The sequence below is a fragment of the Corapipo altera genome, unplaced genomic scaffold, assembly GCF_003945725.1.
Source record: "Corapipo altera isolate COAL_440 unplaced genomic scaffold, ASM394572v1 54, whole genome shotgun sequence".
In the NCBI taxonomy this organism is placed as follows: domain Eukaryota; kingdom Metazoa; phylum Chordata; class Aves; order Passeriformes; family Pipridae; genus Corapipo; species Corapipo altera.
This window is the reverse complement of record NW_020884902.1, coordinates 5,369,311-5,394,398: the sequence shown is the minus strand read 5'-3', so window position 1 is coordinate 5,394,398 and position 25,088 is coordinate 5,369,311. Positions and strand designations below refer to the sequence as shown.

Here is a 25,088-nt window from a genome sequence, read left to right as displayed (position 1 = left end):
TCCATGAAAGAATACCCTGTTTTCAATGTTTTCAATGTCCTGAGCCATTCTATCTGTTTCTCTCGCACTTTGGCAGAGTGGCTCCTGAGCCCATGATGCTCCAGCTTTAATCCCTCCCTGCTTTCCTGTTGATTCTTTTTGTCGGCTCCTGTGCCCACAGCCACAAACATCAGAAATCACCCTTGGCACAGCTGTGCTGTACAGGGGCAAACCATTTGCCTTGGGTGAGCTGGGTCACAAACCAGGCCAAGAGAACTTAATCAAAGTGTAATTTTTAAGTGGTCCCAAACAATTTTCCAGTGCAGCCGTTTCCCACCTGCCTCACACCCTGATTCTGCTGGAAAAGGTAAGCTGGGGAGGCAGGGCACAAGGCATGGTGCCACACAGGGCTGCCTCATGAATGTCCCTGGCTGAAGCTGCTGCTGCTCTGCCTCCCTGTTGCTAAGGAAGGTTTCTATGGCAAAGGCCCACTAAGAAAGTAGGAATTGGTGAGAGTTAATGTTCCAAACAGATGAACTTGATATTGTTGGCAGCTGGCTTCTACATGGGGAAATAATCTGCTGGAAAGGAACACTGGCCATCATGGATGCTGTGCAGAGTGGGAGGTGCAGCTGGTGTGTTTTGTCAGTTCATCTCCTTTTAATATTGGTAGTGTGTGGTAAATGCAAACTGCTAAATTAAATGTTGGTGTAAAATATTCTCATTATAGGTGTATTTTTGTAGGATGATGAGCTCCAAACTTCAGTCACACCTCAAAAACTCTTGTTGTCCGTAGGCATATCCCTATCAGCTAGAGTAGAGAGGGGGGAGGCAAACATGACTTGAATGCCCTGAGTAAAAATGCATTAAAAACTGGTGTCTGCTATGTCCTGTGGCTACTCTTCTTGTCTGTAGCTTGCCTGCAGCCTGCCTGCACTTCCAGAAAGCTTTTGCTAAGCTGCCAGAAGTTCCTCTCTTTGTGTGGTACTGCTCTGGTTTTCTTTCCTTCTGCAAGCCTATGGATGGTGCTGCTAATTCACTGATGGCATTAACCTGCCTGTTCCCACTCCTCGTTCATGGAGACAGTCAGAAGATGAAACTCTTGAGGTTAAATGAGTGACCTGGCAGTTGGGCTCAGCTTTTCTCTCTTGCTCTGTGGTGCACAGAGAGTGGTTGGCCTTTATGCAGCGGATAAGAAGAAAGTGGTCAAAGAAAAAGGCTGCATTAAGGCCGGCAGCTATTTTTAGTCTGTGTGATGAGTGAAATACTGCCTTGGCCACTGTGCTTGCCCTCCACCTCTCTCCAGCTAGAGGATGGAGGGAGGCAAGGGCAAGCAGAGCCACATGGCTTTTCCCACTCACCACGAGTGCCTGCAAATCCCACATACTCTCTGTGATAAGAAATATCCCTGTGGTTGAGCCCCTGCCCTGGTCCTGCCCCACTATGCAGGTATCCCCGCCCTGTGGTGCCAGATTGCCCGTTTGGGTTTGGAAGCCTTAATCCCTCCAGTGACTCCCCCAGTGATCTCACCACCACACTGTACACCCTGCTCAGATCTCACACTGCTGTGCTGAAGAAGTGCCTCCTTCTCACCAGCTTTCACCTCCTGTGAGGTTTGCAGTGTCTACAGCGAGCAGATGGCCAGAGGCTGTTTCTGCCTGGTGCCCAGGGAGCTTCCAGGCTTCCTGACTTCACAGGGAAGAGGTGCTGGACCAGCACAAATGTGGACAAAATTGTTCTGCTCTTACTGAAATTTAGGGCTACATATGCCCCAACTTTCACACTGACTTTAGGAGTGTATGAGTTTTTTGCACTTTAACTTGAAAGCTAAATACAATTTAAAGCTAAACTAGCTGGCTTTAGGTAAATTTTGACATATCCTGGCACTGCCCAGAGGCTTTCTTTCACACACCTCTTGCACTGCTGCAGAAATAACCACACAGACGTGAGCATGATTTCAGGGACACAGACCAAGGGCTTCCTCTTTGCTATGGGGACAGAAAAGAGTAGTCATGCTTGTCTTACATTGCCTCAAAGTAAGTTACCTTGCTACAAGATAAGTAAATCTTTGCTTAGAGGAAATAATTTTCTCAAAGTTACAAAAGACTTCCTTAAAATGCACATCCTACTAATTCTTCATGCTCTCAGATGTTCAGACTTAGAAGGGGCTTAAATCAAATCCTAAGTGAAAAAATTGTTGGTGGGAAGCACTTTGCAGTGTGTTGGTTTTAAGAGGTGCAATAAACTATTATAATGGTGTGCCAATCTCAGAAAGTGTTCCATGGGATGAGGACAGATACTGCATTCATGATCTGGGCTCTAATCTTTCTGACACCATCTTACCCAGAGATGTTTACCACAACTAAGTGGTGTGATTTTTTAATAGGCATTATTCATAATTTAAAGATGTAGCTTAAAGACGTTACAGACTGCTGCCAGAGTTGTGAGATATGATCTGCAGAGGTTTACTCCCCATTAGGTATTACTATAGGAATGACTTAAATCTCCTCCCTCAGTTAAACAATACTCTAAATGTCATCACTGTTTACAGTATTAGCAGAGCACTCAGTAGCAATGATCTGTGCTCTGACAGCCTATGAGCCTCTACAAGCAGCCGGCAGATTTACACTTTGCTGAAAACTGGCTCATTATCTCTAGCAGCAAATTCCTCTCATAAATAGCCTTGTGTGCTCAAGCTGCAAATGGAGTTTGCATACACTCTAATGAAATCTATTTCTTAAATACTTTCCTAAGTGTTTTAATACTCTGATTCGCTCTCCTTCCCGAAGGTGGGTGTACATGGGCACAGGTGCCAGCCAGAGACACTGGTGTGTGGTGCAGGTAGGTGAACTGAGCAGTAGGATTGGTTCATGGCCACTGTTGTGCTCATAGGTATAATGGGAATGGAACAGGGAAAAGGGCAGAGTGTTGCCACAGCAAAGCAAGCCCACGGTCCATCTGGTAAAGTGGATCTTCAGCAAGTGGGCATTCCAGACACCTTGCAGCAGTCCTGGGCAGCCTTGCTCTCAGCTGTTATGACTGGCTGATATTTCTAACAGTGCTTCTCCTAATCCTGACTGGCTTAAAGTGGGAAACACCCTGTGTTACATCATCTCCACACAAGACTGTTAGCTATTAAAACTGTTATTCCTGTTACACAGATAATTGCTCAAAATTTGCTATGTCCTTACCCTGGAAATCCATCCACAGCACTGAGTTCTTTTGTCTAATTATGTGTTAGTTGAAACAATCCTTCCTTGTTTGCTGCTTTTAATGTCATTGATTGCTCATGTGCTCTGAGATGGGAAGAACAGGAGCTCCTGATCTGCCTTCTCTCTGCTATTCCTGACCTGCTGTGCTTCAGGCTTGTTCTTTCTCTGCTGTTTGTCTTCTTTTACTTTTTCTTCTTTTTCTTTTTCTTCTTTTTCTTTTTCTTTCTTTAAAGTTCCTCAGCTGGAAACAAAAGCAGGCAGCAGAAAATCCAAAGGGGGAAGATCACAGCTATTTCTAGGAAGAGCTAAAGCCTGTCTAGCATCAACCACAGTAGGGGTTTCCTGTGTAATTGAGTCAGTCAGGAGGATTTTTTTTTCTTGTGAGATCCATAGCTTTTGGTTAGGCCTGGCCTCTTCCAGCCCCCAAATACTGAAACACCCTCTGCTCCCTTCTCCTGTCATGGAGCTTGGGGATCTACTGCCAGTCCTTCTCCTGCTGGGGACAAGAAGGTGGCAGAAAGCACTGCGGCAGTGAGTGAGGCTGGTTGGATGCAGCAGGAGCAGTCCATGAGACATGCTGGAGAGGCAGGGATGTGTTGGGCAGTATGGATGTAATAAGCCTGCCTTTGTTTCAGAGCACTGAGGGACATCACATTGCCTCTGCCCAGCTACGGCTGTGTTGATGTTCCTCCAGCTCTGGTGCCAGGGAAAATGCTTGGTTCCTGTTAGGGTGCTCAGTGCTCCTGCTAATGGGTTTGTGTGTGGAGGAGAAGGCACAGGTCCCAGCAATTGTTTGTGGCTGAGTACCACAGGCAATCCCAAAAGCTCTCAGAGAGCCCCAGGATGGGAAACCTATTGCCCAAGCAATTCAGAGAGTGGCATGAGTAGCTCTTGGAAAACAGCTCTAAAAGTCTGAGGGAAGCTAGAAATACCTCTGTCTTTCGATTAAAGCCATGAAACAGTCACTGGCAACTCTACAGCTTGGGTGCATTACAAATGAAGCCCCCCTTTGGCTGGTATGCTGTGCCAGTGAGAGCTGTGACCCCGAGTCCACCTTCACAAAACAAAGCAGTTTCAATCTGTGCATGATTGAAAAGTTTTGCTTGCACAGAAGTCCTTTTTTATGAGTTCATGTGAGTGTATAGCACCAGAACCTTACAGCAGGTATCATCCATTTACTGGCAAGTAGCTGCTGACAGGGCCAGAATAGATGGAGCAATATTGGATGCTTACAGAGAAGGGCTGGCCCTTGGCTCTGTTGTTTGTAGCACAATTCTTTACATTCAACAAAGAAGGCACAAACCGGTTATAGTTCAACTAATCTTGCTAATCTTCTTTTAATGAATCTGTTTCAATGGAATTTTATTTCCACTTGCACAATCAGCCTGGGAAAGGCAGATAGTCCTGCAGAAAGAAATCACCCTGGCAGAAAAATCACTCTTGAGATCAGGCCTGGGAGACATGAGGCAAGTAAGCAAACCAAATATAGAGAGATAACAAAATAGGAAATTGAAGAACAGTTTATGCTGCTGTCTCTCCTAAATTCCCCAAATTGTTCTGCGTGTGCCTGCGTGAATCACTAATGTTGCAGAGGCAGCTGCTGCTGTCAACAGGAGCCAACATCTCATCAGGACTGGTGCAGTACCAGTCTGCCTCTGCACATGCTGGAAAACATCGTGACATGGAAATGGCTTCTGGGAGTCCCTGGAGGTGACCACACAGGCCTGGTGATTTCAGTTCTATTGCTTTCTAATGAGCCTCCTTTAGGCTGTACCTCCCCAGCTGCAGGTGGAGAGATTCCCAGGAGCCAGTCCTGGGACCGACTGTGTCATCTGATCAACTCCCACTTGGTAGCTGTGTCCTGTTACAGCTATGTTGTTTTTACCAAAAACTTGAGCAATTTTTCTGTTTTAAATGTAGGAACATAATGAAATCCTTTTTAGAGCTGTGGAAAGGGTTTGGAACTTAATGCCCAGTTAAGGCAGATTTTAACACAAGATTTAAAAACTTAGAAATAGGATTAGAAACAGGAGGGAGCTTTAGAGCTTTGCCTTAGGGCATATTTCACAGACATGGTCTCTAAAGACCAGGACAAAGTCTGGGAGATACTGATGGCAATGGTGGACTCCCACTGAGCTCAGTGCAATCATATTTTTCGCCTTAAATTTCTCTGTAGACATTTATTAGCAGGGTGTAGCTAGGCACATGATAATGGACTCTGCTACAGCCCTGCAAAGGATGAAATGAGACTGCAAGAAAATTAAATATTTTTCCAATTACAGCAAATACTCTGACTTGTGAAGTTGCTTTAGGTATCACAGAAACACTTGGTAACTAATTGGCCAGAGTGTTTGTGGGAACTTTTTAGTACTTCCACTCCTAGAATCTGAACTGAAAAGGCCATAGCTGATGCAGTTATAATCCCATTTCTGTATTTACTGTGTTGTATGACCTCAGCCAAGAGCTGATCAGCCTGTTTCTGCCTGTGTGTACGTTGCACAGCATCATCTGTCAGTGTGCTGTCTCTTAGATATTTCCTGCTGCCAGTGTGGACTGCAGCACTGTCTGTTCAAGCTGACCAGCAATGGACCTGTTTCCCTCCTGGACTGCTGTGGATCTATTGCAGTAGCCCACAGACTCTCAGATGCCATTTTCTAATTGTCAGCAGGGCTGGATGGTGGTGTGGTGTGGCCAGTGCAGGTGGGGTGCACGGGAAGCCCATGCTGAAATGGGGGAGCAGCACTTGGAGGTGCCGAGTCTTGGGCAAGAAGAGCTTGTATTCCTGGGGGACACTGGGGGGAATGGCTGAGAAACCTTCACTGTAGTGCAGAAAGCTGACCCTGTGGGTTTGGCTTCATCTTAGGTGTCCCAAAGAAAACAGCAGTGCAAAAACCTCCAGATTTTTCTGGAAAGCCTCCAGCTATCTGTCTTTAAATATAACACAGCCTGTTTCCTCTTTGCTGGTTTATGTTTGTTACATTGAAGACTTGGATTCTTAAAGGCAGGCAAGGAACATGGGGACCAGTGGCTGGACCAGTCTGATGGGAATAGATGGATGTTTCCCAGATCAGGATCCCTCTGGTAACACAGGTACACTTGGCATTCACCCCACCAAACTGCTGTGCTGCTTGCTCCAGTGAGGCAGGATTCAGATCTGGGCTTGGAGGAGATGATGAAGTGCCCAGGAAGGGGTGAACTCACCTAAAGGAGCCTTTCCAAAGAGCAGAGACGGGGAGGGATGTGTCCCCCTTTTGGTGGACCCAAAGCTGTGGCTGGTTCAATGAGGTTCAATGCCCTCCAGCCCTGTGAGCACCAGAAAGTGGGATTTGCTTCAACTGAAGGATACGTGCACACATGCTGTAGCATCAGGTTAGACTCAAGAACACTCTTTGCAGATGTAACCTGACTCTGTGATTCATTTGTCTCATGACTCGGTTTTAGCATTAGAGCTACAGCAATTTCAGGTTTAAGGAAGAACCACCCTATAAATAAAAAAGTGATTTGCATTAAAGTAGCTAATTGGCATCTCAACACTTTGATATATTCACTTACAATTGCCTTTTGTGTTAGAGACAATTACTTGGGGTCACTAATGCTGCTGTCTGCCTTCCTCTTCTCTTTGTGCTTTCTGCAATGGGCAGAAAAACATGCTGCAATCAGAGAGCTGGGCTCTGCAAATTACTTGCTAAATTGAACTGGATTCCAGAAATTAACTCCAGAAGTCCATTGAACTGTTCTCCCAGCATTCTAAGTTGAAAATTATATCAAATTTCAAATTACAGGTGAAGGAAGCAAATTGACTAGTTCTGGGGAACAGAACTATGGCTGCTATATGCTGTTATCAGTAATGGTGCCTGCCAGACTTTTCTGGAATCACAATACCTACCTGGATGGGAAGATACTTTATTTTTTATGCAGAATATTTTGCACTGGGCTGTAGTTCTGTCTCAACGTGTTTATATTATATTTAATTCTTCACTAATTCTCTTGCAAGACGGAATGCAGAAAGCCTGTTATAGATGTTGTCAACCATAGAAACACTGGAAAGAACATCCTGTTTTTGCTTTCTAGGTTAAAAGAGGAGGGTGATATTTTCTTTTCTTGAAACAAGATATTACTTTTGCTGAAAAATGGCAGTCTCATTTGAGTAAAGCAGTCTGCAGATTCCTGAAACAGTAAAAAACCCTCAGAAGCTAAACTGAAAGGGAATTTTCAGAAGAGACTATAGTTTAGTTTATGTTCAGATGGTTATCTTCAGCTTGTACTTCATTTTATAGAAGAGCTTTAAAAACAACTTCAAGAGCTGTATAAAAATTTGTGTTGTGTGAAATGAAGCGTTTGGGGTTTGTTAATGTTTTGATTCACACAAGCGTTGGAGAAAATGTTACATGGATAGACTATAAGCATATCTGTCCTTAAGTGCCCCCAGCCACTACCTTCTGTGTTCCCCAGACCTGGGTAGTCAGGAAGCTGATCAGGCTGATGAAGAAAGGAGCCTTCCAGAGCCTGCCCAAGGGCAGTGGCCCACGACAAGGAAGGGCAGGGGAAGCTTTGCCCACCACAGCTGGGAGCAGCTCCCCACCTGCACAGCACCCAAGGGTGAGGTTCCCCAGCCAAGATCTCAGGCTTGTCCTGAGGTAGCCCAGCTCCTGTGGGCTGCAGTGGGAATGGCACAGGGCCCACAGGAGAGTTGTGCCCTGCCCATTTAGAGAAGGTGTATAAATACTCAGTGAGTGGGTTTCAAGGAGATATGTGAGAGTGTTCTTAAGGTGCCCCTATGAAAGGGTGCTGCATCTTTGTCTTCAAAGAGACTTCAGACATTTTCTCCTTTCTCCTCTTCTTTGTGCCAGGGGAGGTGGTCCTGTCACAAGCATGTTCCCATGTGACAGGGAGCCTGCTGCTCCCTGGGACACAGGGAGGAAGTGAGCTGGGCACCTCCAGGAGGAGTCCCTGGGCAGGGACTGATGCTCATCAGAGATGCTGGATGCATATATAATTGTCACACACTCAAACAGGACATAGATATGGGAGATAATTTGGCTCTATGTAATCATTTCTCAAGATGGCTCTGTACTCAGTGAAGTCAGCAGAGCTGCAGTAAGTTGTCCCAGTACACAATGCATCTATTTATAAGAAAAGCAAAACTTGATGTTTTCAATGTTTTCTTAGCTTTGCCAAGGTATAGCAACTTCGAAAGACAAGCTGGTTTCATGTGGATGCCCAGTTTGAGGCAGCCAAATTATTCTGCAATTCCAAAGGTCATGTATTTTTAGGCAAATGGCATCCCTGGCTAAAGTTTCTTTTACCAGAAACCTGGATGAGTAGCAGAAGCACTGATTAGACAGGTCTGGTGCCATCCTTGTGAGAAAGTCAAGCTGAAGACCCATCTCCTGCTGCCCAAGTCAGATCTGGTGGCAGAAAAGGTCCCCCACACTTGATTCCTAACCTATGAATGTCAAGCAGGGGCTTGCTTGCTCACTTTCCATCTTTTTTGTCCTGTTGTCCTATCTGTAGCAACACCTGAATTAAAGCACCTGCTGCTTTGTACATCCCAATAGTCTTTGTTATAAGAGAGGTGTATCACTACAATTCCTGTGCCCACCCATCAAGTCTTAATAACTTAGTGCATTCCTTGTTCCTTGCCTTTTGGAAGATGTCAAGTAAAAAAAGGCAAGCTATAAATCCAACCTTGTACTCATAGGATATGTAGGAGGACAAATACGCATATCTTGTCAAGCAAATGACTTTAAATGATTTCCATCTCCACACATAGAAAGCCACAGCTACTGAAATGTACAGCTCAATAGGTAAAATATGCATCTAGCCTAGATTTACAGTACATCTATTTTCAGGTGCCACAAAACACATGTTCTTCAAGAAGACTGTTAAAAAAGTAATTTCCTAAGGACATCAGCATTAGGCTACAGAGGAGATCAAGTACTGGATAATGAATTTCACAGGGAGAAAAGTGTGCATTATAAAAGGTGAGCTACAAGCAAAGTCATTTCCTTAGGAAAAAGCCAAATTGTCAACAGTCTTGGCATAGGATGACTAAATTCTACTTTATCTTTGCAGTTTGATATATAAAGTATGTACTTTTAAAAGGTCACATTCTTTTTATATTTATAAAACAGTCTGCTGCTGCTTTGTCTGCTTCTTTGGAAAGGTGCTATAGGGCAGAAGTTAATTTTAAAAAAAATACCCACAAGTCAAAGGTGAAGTCCCACCTTTTTTTCCATTTTGGATATTTTAGCTATAGGAGCTGGTCAGCAAGAACTTTATCAGCAATAAAATAGACTCAGAATTTATAATGAAGATGATTAAGCCAGGCTTACTGACTCATACACTGAGCTAAGTCAGGAGGATGGTAAATGGAAGGAAAGGAAATTACACAACCTGATTAACAAATGAGTTAGCCAAGAAAGTAACCACCGAGGTGTCAGCTCAAAGATAGAAGGCTCCCAAAGCCTAAGATTGCCCATGGGAATGCTGATCTCCAGGCAATCACCAGTCCCATTTTCCCCAGACAGCTCCATCAGTCTGCAGCATGGCCAGGCTCCCAGTTACCATTTATCTTCTCCATAGTACGTGGTGGAAGCCAAGTGACAGGGATGGGAGGCCTCCCCAGCCTCATTCATCACCTGGCTTTGGAGAGCACTTCAGTGAGCATCCAGTATTAAGTTAAAAATGTAAATGTTGCCTTTATCAGGGTTAATGAAATAAAGCTAATCTGATTTTCTGGCTGCCTACTTGTGGATCGGATGAATGGGAAAAGGTGTTTGAGCATAGTATTGATTTTACTGATTGTACTTCAGAATTTTCTTGGAAGGCTTTTGTCAAAATATTTTTCCTCAGGGACTTGACCTGCCTGCCACAATTTATCTTAGCATATTTTTAATGTCCAAACTACTTAACATCCCCTTTGTTCTCATGTCTGTGCCTGAACAGAGTTTTGTACCTTCAGAGTTGATACTTCAGCCTGTTTGAAAGGCAGGTGCAGAGGGCTGAGGGAGATCTATAAATAACATCTTAGTTTGGAGCCAAGAGATTTGGAGTCTGATTTGGCCATCTATGCATGAAGCAGTGATCAGCTCCACAGAGGGCATCTTGCACTAACCTGAAAGGAACTTCACGGCCACAGGAATGCTGAAGAAAACCAGACTTGTTCTGTGGCCCCCCATGCAAAGTGGTTTGTTTAACTACATAGTAAACTATATGACACATTTGTCACTGTGTCTCAAAGTATTTACACTGGTGTCCCTGACTTCCCCCACGCTCAGGAGGGGGAGCTGGAGCTCTCAAGGCAGCGTTAGTCAAACATTGGTCTGTCCGTGGTGCAGGATGGGTTTCTGATTCCTGCCCCCGCATCTTCTCTGGGCTGGGGATAAGCTTCAGCTTAAATACAGCCTTGCTACGTGGGATGTCACCAAATTTACTGGCAGAGAACCAAATAGCACCATGCAGCATGGAGTCAGGTGAAGTTGTTGGATTTCATCTGCACTGTGTCAGATATGAGTAAGATTGATGCAAAAAGTGTTGCCAAAAGGGAAAGCCAACAGTAGCTTTGAACTCTTGTGTGGCATCAGCAAAGTGCAGTGTGCTGACTCTAAAAGGAGTAAAGGAGAAACAGCATAAAATAAAGCAAAATCAGTATTTCTGTAACAACTAAGACAGTAACAAGTAAGAAAGTTTGAGGATTTGGTAACTTTTTTTTTTTTAAAGTTTTTCATAGTTGCATCATTTTCAACAACGATATTTCTTCTAGAATAGAAATATCCATGAGCTTTTCCGAGCAGAAAAATGTCCTTTGGATGAAATAGCTCCTTTGCCACAGGGAGGAGGCTCAGGAGTGCAGAAGACAGAACCTCATGGCATTAAAGCTGCCACTGTGCCCCAACCATCCCTAAAGGTTTGTGTGACTGTGGTAGCACCAGCTTCAGACTGTGCACTCTGGTGAGGAGAGGGCCAGGGGGCTGGTATGTTTTAAATAGAAATTAGAAAACCAAAAATAAACGAAGTTTAGCCTGACTACTTCTTGTAGGAAAGCAAAGTCCAGGGCCATGGGTGAGACTAAAAGGCTTGTGAGTTTGCACAGTAACATTTATATTGCCTAAATTAACTGGTGGAATATGGTGGTAGTTGCAGACTTACTTACAGAATAAAATTTCTGATTTTTCTTTTTTTTGCTTAGCCTCTTTCAGTGTGTTAGTCATTAGCAGAAAGTTTCCACCTTGTTGCATTTGTATTTGTAAGGAAAAAATCAATTGATAGTGTGTTGGATCTGAATAAATTTAACCTTGCAGAAAACAGTTTTCCTGTCAGATTACATTTACATCCCAAAATTTACTAGCAGGGATTTAACACATCTCCTGTGGTTATGCCACATAAATAACAAGCAAGGAATTTTGGATTTATCCCCTTTGGTGATTTATCTTTATTTTTATCTTTTTGAGTGTCTGTACACACTGTTCCTGGCCTGGCTCTTACATACTTAATATGGGAGTACAAGTGCTGGTAATGTCTAAGAGGTTTGTTGTGCTCTATGACATTTATTAGCAGGTGGCAAAACATGCAGCCATGGTAGAAAATGTGTTCTTTGCAGAAATTATATGTTGCATCTTGTCCAACAGTCTCACACCTTCTCTTAGGTCAAAGAGGAGAGAGAAAAGCAGGGATGGGAAGTTTCTTTTTGCATTCAGGGTCAACAGATTTACAGTGTGAAACTAAATGGAATCTGAAATTTGAGCTAGGAAAAAAGGTCCACTTGAAGGAAATATGGTTTTGGAATGAGTTTTAATAGACAAAAAAAGAATGACCATATGTTTCACCTGGAGATCTCAACAGACAGATGCAGTGTCCCTCCTTTCTGTGTGTTGGAATGAACTTAGGGCAAGAGGAAAATAACCCAAAAAGGCTTTACCAAGGTGACGCTGAGCAAAGTCCTGTCAGGGGAGGATCCCACTGTTTGCAGTAGATGAGATGCCCTGGTGGTGGTGACTGCACTAAGCAGAGTAGTAGGAAAACTGCCCTAATGTGGGTGACCCACTTGAAAAATGCATGCTCAAGTTTGCATAAATCCTTAGTTCTCATTAAACATTTAAATGGAGTGGCACGAAATGCACCCCACAGCTACACCAGAAGAGATTTACTCTAACTTAAGCATGAAGCCAAACAAATCCACTGGACCCAGGTTTGCTGACATAATCAGGGAAATGCAAAGGTGGTATAAAGCTCATTATTTCTTTCAGATCCTGTTTTGGATCCTGCTCATCCGACCCAGAGGACCAAGGTGCCCCAAGAGAGGTTGGCTTCTCTGCCGGGATAACACATGGGCTCTATTTTTAGGCAGATGCCAGGAAGGCTTTTGGGAAGCATATCACAGAGCAGCAATTGTAGGAGCTGTGAGTTGCCAAACAACCACTTTTTAAGCTCTCCTTCCCTGGGTGTGTAGGACCTGCCTGGTTCACTGTCTGCATGTTTTTTTCTTAGCAGAGGAAGGCAGAGTCCTCTGTGTTGAATCACGTCATTACATAGCAGATCTGCTGAGGCTGTGGGGAACTTAAAATAATTGTGCTATAGTTATTCACCAGGGTACATTACATTTGGAATCAGAGGTCACTTTCCTTTCTTTACAAGGGAAAACGCTGTGAGTGAACCTGTAATTTTGAGTACATTAATTCCAAGACATTTGCAGATACCAAGTGGTTTCCTGGAATAACAACCTCTCTCAAGAGAAACGTCAAATGCATTTAATCAGCCACATTTAGAGCTCTGCTACATCTGCAAATGAATTATTAATGATCTCAAATGTTTTTGAATGATCCAAAAGTCAGGAATAACATGGCTCTTTAGCTAATCAGCTCTGATTCGAGGCTTCTCCTTTCCACTTTATGCACTAGAGGCTCTGCACCTGCCTGCTGCTGCTAACTGGAGTTCCTGTAGCTCAGATTAACCTCTCTGGAGGCACTTGGGTAGCTGAACAAATGCAAACTGCAGCTGGCACCCAGCTGTGTCTGTACAGATTTATGCACCATGGAGTAAATAGCCACTGATAGGTGTTGTGCAGCTTTGGGGGAAGGTACGGGATGCTCCAGGGAACGTTCCCACATGCAGTCATCACTGCACATCACTTTTCCACAGAACTCCTCCATTCCCAAAATGTCAGGTTTGACCTGAACTGATGGAAGACTGGGCTTTGTAAGGTGTGTCTGGAGAGGCAGGTTTGAAGCATGAGTATTCTGTTTAGTTAGCAACAGCAAGAATGGCACAATGAAGCTGTGAGACAAAGCACAGCTCAGAGCATCCCTGCTCCAGCTTGGGGTCCCCCTTTCGCGTGTTGAGAAAACCATAGATGGTTTATGTCACTTCTCCTGCAAAATGAGGTGTCTCGTAAAGTGCTTTGGGAAATACTAGCAACTGTCATCTTACATGCAATTCAAACCCCTTCCACTGCAATGTGGAAATACCCTTTTAGAAGCAAATAATTGCAGCAGTCTCATTTCTCCAGACGAGGCAATTTGGTTACATTAATTTTTGAATCAACAAGTGTTCTCATTTAAGAGCTCTGGCTGACAAAATAATGGAGCCTTCGAGATGCAGATGTAAACAAAGCACTTGTAGTAGCATATGAATTAATGGAAAACCAAAAACATATTAACTCTTATGGGTACCAATAGAATGAATTCTAATATATGTACAAAGAAGAACTGCCTCATGCCTTGAGGAAGGTGTTCAGTAGCTTGTTATATTCAGACAAAATGAAGAATTTCTGTTCAATCTGCATGTTGGGGAGGACCTTAGATGTGAGGACACAATGAAGCTTAGTGCAAGTTTTAAGAGGAAGATGTAAGCAGAAACATTTTCTTTGCTGGACAAAAGTCACTGATAGAGAGTACAAACCAGCTGCATCTGGGATGCTGTCAAATCATAGCACACAAGAGGAATTAAAAATCTTCTCCTTACTTTGCCTGAGTAAAAATTGCAGGATGGTCACTTTATTTTGTATATAATTACAATAATAAGCTTGATAGTGTATCTGTTATGGATTATGCATTCTGTGTGCATTATTAACAACATGACTGTTTGTCCCACTACACCCATAAGGAAAACATAAACCACAGACAAATGAAAGCAGAAGCAGCCATGGCTATTAAGAGCAATTAAGCACTACACAGACTCTCTGCAGGGGGTGACCATGGAGTGGTTTAATGGAGCAGATCTCATGATAGGATATACATTTGGATAATGCTGTCTTGCATATTCAGGTATAACTATCTGTTTTTCTGTGGGAGCTTTAGTTGAATAGCAAGAGGCAGCTACAGCTACCAAGAGGGTGCTGCCTATTTAATATTTGCTCATTTAATTTAATTTCAATATGGAGTTGGAAATGAGTTTGTTAGAAATAAAGTACTTCATAGGGAGATTAGTTGTCCACTTTCTGTGGTTTGAAGAGGAAAGGGTACTGATGTCACTTTTTAGGTTGAAATCTGTTTGAAGCTTCCATGCAGTTCCGTTATACAATGTATAATTCTGTTATTTCAAGCACAACATCCCTTTTCTTGTTTATGAAGATGAACCACAAACAATAAAGTCCCTAATGGCTCGCACATGAGGTGGTCTTCTATGAAGTGATGTAGTTACTCATGCCAAGATTTGAATTTTCCACAGCTTATTTCCTCTTCTGCTCAGTGTCTGACAGAATCTGTCCTTTTATGCATAGGTTTGTACTGCTGGTTCCTTAGATCCAAAATCCTTCTGGTGTCCAAAATTTTCATTGAGCTCTTCCTGAATAAGAGCCTGGAGGCAACCAAACAGCTCCCCAGGGCTTTGGTCAGCTCAGGAGCCTGAGTAGCCCAGCCTATGGCAGGAGGGGAATGAAGCTAATAAAACTACCACCAGTCATGCTTCACCATGAGTGACATCTCCTCCAGGTCCTACACACACCTTGAGAATTAGCTTTATTATTGTCTGGTATATGTTCAAGGAAGAATGGCTGGAACGTGGACCTGTGAACCTCTGCCTCTTCACTGGAATAATTTTTTTGAAACAAATCAGCTAAAGAAGTAGAATCACAGAATGGTTTGGGTTGGAAGGGACCTTAAACATCACCTAGTTCTAATACCCCTGACATGGGCAGGGACAGCTTCCACTAGATCAAATTGCTCACAGCCCCATCCAACCTGGCCTTGAGCATTTCCAAGGATGAGCCTTCTCTGGGCACACTGTTCCAGTGCCTCACCATCCTCACAGTAAAGAGTTTCTTCCTAATATCCAGTCTAAACTTTGGTGGCATTAGGGGAACTATGGTACCACAAATATCAGCTCAAGAGGAAGAGGAGCATCACAGCACAGTGCAGAGACCCACAGCAAGGCTGGCTGGGTTGGGACAGAGGTCATCTAAGGGCAGTTTTAGGACCAAATATAAGCAAAGGTTGGCACATTGAAGCATTTTCACCTTCATTTCCTCAGCACTGTGATTGGGCTGCCTCCCACTGCCATAGCCACGTCCTGCTCAGCCCTGCAGGATGAGGGTAAGGGGAAAAACTCCTTTTTTAAGCAACATTTTACATCACCAATGAAAGAAAGGAGGGCAACAAAAGGAAAAAATTGTGGTTTTAATTTTCACTGTGAAAAAAATGGATAAAAATGTATGTATTTTAGCCATGAGCACAAACCCAGCAGCATGCCTGTATGGTGGTAGCAGGAGTGGTGCAAGGTGTTAGCTTTGATGGGTGACTTCACTGTCTACTTAGAGCTGGGGGCAGAGGGCACACATACACTTACATGCTTTAAGGTTACTGCTACAAAAAGAACACATTCAGCGTCTCCTTGACACCCTGCTCATGCTTTGAGCTGCCTGAGGCAGAAGAAATGTGATGTTTTAGGGTGTGTGCAAGAGTCAGGGAGAAGATTGTCTTCAGTGAGCTTTGCCCAAGTCCTGCGAAATATATTTTTAATTTTTTAGTCTGGTATCATGATAGTGTTTACTAAGTGTGTTGAGCAGCACGTTTGCCACCACCATACGCCTCCAGTGAAGCTGTGACTCCTGGGATCCTGCCCTACCTCGGGCTGCTCTGCAGTGCCAGCCCCACACTGCAGCACACAGGTTGCAACCAGGTCCAGGGGACCAGATCCCCAGGCCTGGAGGCTGCAGGAGCACGAGAGCTTCTGTACGGTCATCACAGAGCCCTTGGTCTCTCACCAAGCTGAGCCATGGAGTGGCAGACTGCTCCCTGGACACAAATGGAGCCTTTGCAGTCAGCCTTTCCAATAAAACTCTTCTTCAGGGAGAAATGTTCTGCAGAGATTGACAAACCACTCCACATTTGGTGTGTGAGGTGAAGTGGTGGGAAGATGCCCTCACTACGCCCAGGAGAACCAGGCACATGCACAGCCAGCTCTGATGCTGCAGGTAGAACCCCTTCCAGCATTTAACTACAGCCCTGGAAAAACAAAGTGTCTGTCAAGTGGCTATGGAGTTCAGCTGTGGTATGCTGTCTGAGGGTGTGGATGTGGGGAGTAAGTAAAGTCTCCTGTTTAAATATGACCTTGGAAGGCAGATGTGAAATTGGGAAACTTCTTCACTGAAAACGGCAAACATTTATTTACGTCTCAGTACTCCTGTTTTTATTACTCATCCCCAGTTTTACATATTACATATTTAAGTATTAAATGTTACTGATTTGACTGAAAGACATTTTTCTAGACTATGAGTATTGCAGGAGCAGTGTTAGGAATAAGGAGACTAAAAATATTAGGAATCAAGGTGATAAAAAATATGATTTGTTAAAAACACAGTTTTGTTTTGAATAAAATACAGTGATTCCAAATTCCCAGTGTCACAAGCAAGTGAATCTCAGCAGGTTGTCTTCCTTTAGAAAACAGACATGAAATTAACTCCGGTATTTTTTCAGTTTAATGTTTAATGTTTTGACTTGTCCAAGTAACAGGAAACTGGAGGATTTTGGAGTGGCCCAGAGCAAGAGCTCTGACTGAGCTCCTGTCGGCTGCAATTGCTCACAGTAATGGTGGCACTGAAGATGAAGTTTTATTTCTGCAGCCTTTGTACTTTGCTTGATTAGACATTGCCTAGCCAAAAATCATCCCCACCCCACTTAGCAGAGATGAGCTGCTGAAGAATACCACAGGGAAAACCACTTTTAAACTATAATCCTGGAAATGAGCTGTCCTAGTGAAAATCACTTCTGAGTCACAGAGTTACACAAGCACATTTCCTTCTGTAAAAGAGCCAGAACCTTTCCAGACCATCTACTGCAGGTCATAACAGGAGATCAAAAGACATTTCAAGTGTCCAAAGTAGTGTACTGAATAACAAAGGTTGTTTGTGTACTTATGTATACATGTAATAGACATTTCACAAAAGTATTTTTATCAGACAAACCCATGGTGTTCCTTACAGATGAGTTCCCTGCCTGCCTTTTCTTGGAGCCTGGCTCTTTCCTTGTGGTTGCCATCACTGCCCTTAAGGATAATGCCAGTTGGTATTCTTACAGCCCAGAAAACCCGAAGTTTATGCTACCAACTATATTCTATGGGAAAAGTAGTATATTTCAGAAGAGTCATCTGTAGAAGTAAAAATATGTTTCCAATTAGTATGACTTTATCAACTGTCACAAAGAAACACAGTCGATTGTCCAGAAATAATTTATTCATCAACAATAAAACACTGAATAGAAAAAGCCTTGTAAATAAAACTATATATATATAATGCTTTATTTTTTTATTCGATACTCCACAAAAAACACTACAGACAGTAACAAAATAATCCAATTAATCTTAAAAATTTCAAATTATAATTGTCACTCTTCATTTATCATGTTTTATTAACAATGCAAAGGTAATTTGTTTACATATTATAGTTTTACTTGATATCATTAAATTTTTTCTTAAAACACTTGAAGCAATTTGTTGTTTGCCCCATAATTTATAACATATAAGTATATCAATAAACAATATAACAGCTCTGAGAAAGATATGCAGACTGTTCAATGGTAAATAGTCTACCATAGTTGTTTAGTGGGAGAGCAGGAATAAATCACAACTGAATCGGGATAGAAGTCAACACATTGAAGAGAAATAGTATTTGGGGAACAATTACATGTTTTCCATCGCTCGCTTAGTAATGTGATCTCTTTCAAGCTCTGATTTCTCCTGTTTTAGATACTCTAGCACCTTTGCTAGCATATCCTCATCCAGATACTGCCTGTTCTGTGTGTCATCGGCTTCCCCTGCCATGGAGAGCCTTTTGCTGAGCGAAGCCAACTTCGCAGCCTCCTGTGGTTCCAGCTGATTTAGGTGCTCTCTGATGGCCTGCTCCAGGTGATCATCTTCCTGCAGGTTGCTTTCAGAAGCTGGGACTCGTTTCATCTGGTTCGTATTGATTACTTCGGGATATTTTGCCAACACCTTGGCCAAGTAATCAGCCAGTTCTTCGTCCTTCTCATTCAGTTTCTCATATTCCATTTGTCGCCTTTCCAAATCGTTCATCCAGGCAGCTTTAGGAAACAGGTGTCCTTTCAATCTTCTGGGAATGTAAGACAGTCTTGGCAAATCATTGTCTTGATTAAGACGATTTAGTAAATAGGAGGGATTCTGATTAGCTAAATTGTCATTTCCCAGAAGACTGACAATATCTTCAATATTGAGGTCTTCAGGTAGATTTTCTGGAATAAGAGGCTGCTTCATGTACCCGTTTTTAGAGTTTACATTATTTTTAAATATATCGCTCTGTCCTAGATTGGTTTCAGCTATCTCGTCGAGGTCTTCTGGGAATTCTACTTCCTGCTCAGCTTCCAACCTTTCACTCTGAAGCTGCTTTTTTTCTCCAGCTTTCAATATGTCTATTAAATCCTCAGGAGGAATTTGTAAATTCCTTGAGATTTCTATCAGCTGAGCTATAGACTGAGGATCAAGTTGTTTATCCAAAAACATTGATGCTCTTTTTTCCTCAAGTTCTCCAGTCCTTAATTTCCTATTCCCAGCACTACCCATCAGCCTCTTCAGGTAATAATTCATTAGCTTTGAAACATCCTCTGACATTTGATCTTTATTGTCTCTTCTTATTTCATCCTCAAGGAAGTTGAGCTTCCCTGATCTTTTCATTTCATCATCAATCTCCTCTTCATGTTTATCAATTTCCTCTTTGCTGTCTTTTATCTCTTCCTGGGTTTGGCTTTCCACTTTTTCCTCTATGGGATTCCAATCTTCTCCTCCAACCACATCTTCATAGGCAATGTTATTCACTTTATACACATCATCTTCATCATCTGTGTACAATTTCTGGTCCTCATCCAGCCTTTCTTTCTTGTGGTTACTCGGTCCTGCCATCTTCCCCAACTCCTGAAACACAGACTCCAGCGTGGCAAGGCTTTGGGGGGTGTACTGCTCTTCCACGATTTCATTGGTACGCTTGAAAGGACTGTCTCTTGAACTGTCTTCGTAGTGCCCAAGTGGCATTTTGAGATACTTTTGCCACCTCTCAGGCCACTTGTAAGCCTCGTAATCATCACTTACTCCAGCTGGAAAGCTGTTATCTGAACTCAGACCGTAAGGTTTATTCTCCTTTGGGCCAGCTTTTGACTCTTTCTCAGCTTGCCGCAAGGCTTCCAACATTACCTTAACCCACTGGGACTCATCTTCAGTCAAAGAATCCCTTACATTATCTGGTAGGTGAGTCTGATCCTTGCTTTCTTTCTGTTGCAGGAGATATGGGACACTTTGATAAGAGCTGTAATCAGGGCTGCTTTCTCCCTTGTTAGCTTGCTTGCGAAGATCTTCTATGTATTCCAGTGCTTTGATCATATCAGGATTTGGGAGTCTTTGTAAGTTTTTCATTACATAGTCTGGATCTTTCTGAAGCAGCTGATGCTGCTGGAAGGAAGCTGCATCAACCCAACAGATGAGGACAAAGAAAAAGGTGAGAGTGCAGGCTGCTCCAGGCTGGAAGGTTTTAGTTTCTGCCATATTTAAAATATTTCCTTTAAATAAAGAAGAAAAAGAAAAAAAGAAGCAGTTAACACACAGAGACAGGCTTAGGAAACTGAACTATGCTAGAAATTTCTTATCTTTAAGCTCTACGTACTTTATGAACATTAATTTTCCAATGACAGCAAAAAAGTACAAAATACCAATCCTATATAGCTCATGAAATACCCATAGAGGAATATAGATGCCATTTTGGTTATGAAAATGAAGCTCCTAAATGGTAAAATTGATGTATCCATATATTTAAATGCTGCTCAAAATATTAATATTAAAACTGCAGACAGAATTATTTTGTGAGATTGCTCCATAAGGCATCTAATTTCATGCCGGGATAATATTTCTGAATGGTGCTAGACTGTAATAAAATTAATGTGATGAAGTGGAGAACATGGCATATAAAATTACTTGCAAGTTTATTTCTGTGATTACTGATAGTGCTATTTCTTCCTTTTTTGCTATTTCATTTAAACCCCCCATTATTTGTATTACAGGTGAATTTTAATTAATGACTCTATGAGTCACTTTCCTATGGGCAATGATTCCCTATATGAGTGACAAACTATAATTTATCCTAAAGGTACAATATAATTTTACTGAATCCCTTAAAACCCATCTTGGAAATAAGCTTGAGTAGGTAGGTTCTGAGTGGTGATTTCATTCATTTGCTCATTCATTCACTTCAGCAGAAATTGAATCAGGTCCCAGGACAGGCAGAAACATGACCATTGGCAAATTCAGTTAGAATAGATCAGTAGAAGCCCATGTCTGCCCAGCTTACGCCAGTCAACAATAAACTCTGGAGCAGAATTGGGATAAATATGCCTCCAACTGAATAAAGATGATTATAGCACCACTGTGTATGAGGATGCAGCTGTACAAGCCCAGCCTTGCAAGGAGCTGAGCACCCTCCACACAGCACAGAGAAAAACTGGCATCAGTCATATTTCCTAAGAGATGCTCAGGCACTGATTCACCTGGGCCATGAGACAGATCAGACTTTTTTCTGATCCAGTTACACTAACAAATAAAGGAATTATAAAGATAGAAACTGCTTTGATTAATTGACCTATTCTGGTTCCTTTGTTTTTTGGCTTGGTAAAAGCATCCTGTTGAGACATTGGTGGTTCACGACAAACTGAATGAGCTATGTATACCACTATTTACCCACTGCTGTAAGTAGAGAGTGAGCATGAATATGCTCATTTCAGCTCACTTGTAGATTTTTCAGCTCAGTTTTTGTTCTTAACATAATGTGACTTTAATAAATAATTAAAGCACTATCAGTTCAGAGAGCTGCTGTTTTCCCCTTCAGTGTGCTTGGGAAAACTAACAGTCATGATAGCAAACAATTTCCCCAAACATTTCTGGCTTCAAGCCTGGATATGTTTGAGCATTGATTTCACGTAGGATTAATTCAACAGCTAAGAAGGTCCCACCGTCCATATCCGAATTTGCCCTGCAACAAAGCTCACACACCGTTTCACTTTCTGTCACAGAAAAGGCACTAGCCCTGTGCATAAATGTGTGTCTCCATGAAAAAAAAAAGAAAAAAAAGGCAATTTGCTACTTTCTGTAGCAAATAAATTAAATTAAGGCTTTCTTTTCCAGCAAAGAGACTGGTTATTAACAGAGTTAGATTGATTAGTGCATGAGAAACTGTCCTTTCTGAAGGGTGGGGGAAGGGAGATTCATTCCATAATCATTTACCAAGCACCTCCCACTCCCAAAGACCAGGAACTCACCCTCCTTCACTGCACACAATTTGGATTGTTACAGCCTTTGTAAGAGCTGTTGGCATCCCATTATAATCAAAATGTGTGCAGCCAGGCAAAGTTTAGTTTAGTGTTCCACAAGGACATTGCTCAACTGGGTATTTCCTTTGCAGGAATAACAGGCCATTGGCTCCTGTTTCCATATTTTGTGTGCATTTGCCTCTAGGTCAATTTCCACTTCTAATTTATTGGTAGATAATACTTGAAAGCCTTGTCAAATGGATTTGGGAATGATTTATTTTAAAAGCTTTGAGTTTGGGTCATAAATCTTGTTATTAAATATAACTCTAAGGTGACTCCTCCCCAGCCCTTCAGACTTTAATTCCTTTTTTTTTTTTTTAAAGAGGACATTTTAGAGTATCTTTAGGATCTATAGTAAACATTCTCTGCTGTGCCTCTCAAAGGTCAATATACTAAAACAGCTCTTTTGTCTCCAGATGGATAATTGTGAAGCTAGTCTAGATAGAGAGAATATTTCCTCCTCTATTAGCACCTAACAAACAGGAAAATCATTTTTTAGCCAACAAATGAAGATGAAGAAGTTCCTCCTTACAAAATGAGGTAATCATGTTAACAATTTAAAACGTACAAAGGCAATGCAGACTGACAAAAGTTCCCTAAAAAACAAACACAAAAAATAATCTCCTTTCTGGGATGTTTCCATGGTAGCAGTAATTTTTTCTCTCAATCTCTCTCAGCAGTTGTCTCTGATGTGATGGTAATATTTCCAGTGAAAATTTGCTATGAAAACTCATAGGTTTTCCTGTAGATGTGTCCCTGCTCTGACAGTCTGAGGCAAAATCTAATAGCAGTTTTTCATGAGATAAATAAATATATCATGCACTCTCCCGCCCGGTTTTCTTTTTTTGCCATAAATAACACGACTGCAGTAAACTTGCCTTGTTTAAAAGCATCTCTAATCCTTTACCCTGTGCAAGGGACTGAAAACATGAACAAAACAACAACGAGGTGAGCAGAAGGGCACAAACCCAAATCCCCGGCAGTTCTGAGCGAATATAACGACTGTTTGCATACGGACACATCTGGGAAGCGAGTCGGGGCGCTGTTTGCATCCCAGGGAACCTCTCTGCCCGTACTCGGAGTGCCTGAAGTGCCATGTCGGTGACCCGGCACGACTGGACGCCATCGCTGACGGGAGCGCTCTGCCTCCCGTCTTCAGCCACGAGCGATGCTGAGAACACGTACATAACATATATAATGTGCTCAACGATGGGGTCACGTTTTACAGAGATAGTTTTCATCGCAAGCCCCAGCCCCACTGCTTCGCTGCGTGGCTTCACCGCTCGCTCGGTGTGGGTTCCCCGCCGGTGCCAGCCGAGTCCCCCCCGTGCAGCCGAGGGACGGCGGTACCGGGGCTCCTCCATGCCCGCCCGGCGCATCCCTACCTGCCTCTCCTGCCTCTCCTGCCGCTCCTGCCGCTCCCGCCGCCTTCAGCACCGGGACAGCGCCCGCTTATACCGCCCTCGCCCGGACGTCACGGCCGCGCCCCGCCCCGCCCCGCCCGGCCGGCGGAGCCGCGCAGGGACCCCCATCCACCCGGGTGGGCAGCCAGCAGGGAGGGTAAAACCGGGAGCGGCAAACAGGGGGGAAGTGGAAAAGAAGGGAGAAGAGTAAAAGCGAAAGAGGGAAAAATAAAACGCGAAAAAAAAAAAAGGCAAGAGAAGGGAAAAGGGAGGCGAGGAAAAAAAGAAGAGTAAAAGGGGGAAAAGGGATTAAAAGAAAAAAAAAAAGGCAGACGTGATACAGCCATTGCCTTCTGCTTCTCAGCTCCTACGGGCTGGGAAGGGGGACTTGAGAAACCCGATCTGCACATCGGGGGTGGATGAAGATGGCCCTCACCTCGGGGGGTGGGTGAAGCCGACCCACACCTCGGGGGGTGGGTGCCAGCCAAGCCAAGCCAGCAGCAGGGACACACGCCTAGAGCTGTGGGGCAGGAACGGAGCTGGGGACACGCAGGGGCTGAAGGTGGGTGTGAGCCCAAGTGCGAGGAAAACCCTGTGCACAAGGGTCAGTGTGAGTGTGAGTGCATGTGTGTGTGTGTGCCTGGCTGTGCCCGTGCCTCGGCAGGAACTGGCCTTTCAATAGCTATGGCCAGTAAGGGTTTTTCAATTTATTTTCTTCAGTTCACTGACTGAGCCATTGTAGCACAGCTCTGGCTTTGCCACAGGGCAGGGACAGTCCACAGCATCTGTGGCCTCATCATCAGGCGTGGGAGTCCCAGAAGGTCCGGACCGACTACAGGAGGGTGCCCTGGGGGAGGGAGCTGTGCGGGGGGGAATGACACTCCTCCATGGTGTGCCTGAAATAGATGGAAAAACTGAAGCATGTCAGGGAAAGATAAGGTAGAAGGTTCCCCTGCCCCGGTAGCCCCCTGCCCTGGCCTGCTATGTGGGAGAGGGAAAGCTCCCCACTTCTTCAAGGCTCTGCCTCTGTCAGTGGCTGTAGCATGGGTCTGGGACCAGGCTGCCACTCACCCAGATGGGGATGGAGCCAGAAAGGAACTACCCACCTCTGGCACCACTGCCAGGCACCACTGGCGATGCCCTCACAGTTTTAACTCCATTTTTAGTACTCCAAGTGCAAAGGGTAGTGCTTGCACACCTGGATCACTAGGGTGAGTAAGTACTACTATGCCATAAATCACAAAGCACAAGATGTTACACGTTGCTTCAGCTGATGCTCTGGGCTTTTGCTTCTTCCTTCTGCTTCCTTTCTATTCCAGGAAGGTTGTTTTACTTTGGCTTTTAAGTAAGGATTCCTTTTATCCAAAAATAAATCTTTCCTGACAATTTTGACCTTTTACAGCACAAAATGGAAAAAAACCCTAGGATGAATATATCTTTCAAACCAATAAATGTTACCAAATTAAATTGTCCTAAGAACAGAAAGGTAGAAATGATTGTAGCCATGGACAGACACAAAAAGACTATCCTGGCTGCATCTGCTCTAGTTGACATGGAGATCTGGAAATAGAGATCTTTTTCACCTCACACAGTTTTATGAGTAAAATATAGTATCAGTTTTTGTGCTGAAACTCTTCAGCAGCAGCTTGTTTCAGGCCCCAGTTACCATCCAACATGCTCACTTTCACCACCAAACC

At 43.4% G+C, this 25,088-nt stretch overlaps 1 protein-coding gene and 1 long non-coding RNA gene across 6 annotated transcripts in view; one reads left to right on the top strand and one right to left on the bottom strand.

Annotated features, from left to right (window-relative positions):
- The window catches only part of LOC113950617, a 105,823-nt gene that overhangs the window by 63,176 nt on the left and 17,559 nt on the right, over positions 1–25,088 (top strand). For 2 of the 5 annotated variants that reach the window (XR_003528802.1, XR_003528804.1), the window contains exon 5: positions 22,666–23,359. The exons of 1 other annotated variant lie outside the window; for it this stretch is intronic. This is a non-coding gene — a long non-coding RNA (uncharacterized LOC113950617). Of the gene's footprint in view, positions 1–16,155; positions 17,281–22,665; positions 23,360–25,088 lie in introns of those variants that run through there. 2 more of the 5 variants (XR_003528806.1, XR_003528805.1) reach the window with 2 other exon arrangements.
- On the bottom strand, positions 17,840–23,473 carry SCG2 (secretogranin II). Its single transcript, XM_027650596.1, has 2 exons — positions 23,374–23,473; positions 17,840–20,188 (listed from the first exon to the last, which is right to left on the bottom strand). Exon 2 carries the CDS (start codon positions 20,172–20,174, stop codon positions 18,306–18,308), a length of 1,869 nt encoding a protein of 622 aa, XP_027506397.1. The 5' UTR covers positions 20,175–20,188; positions 23,374–23,473; the 3' UTR covers positions 17,840–18,305.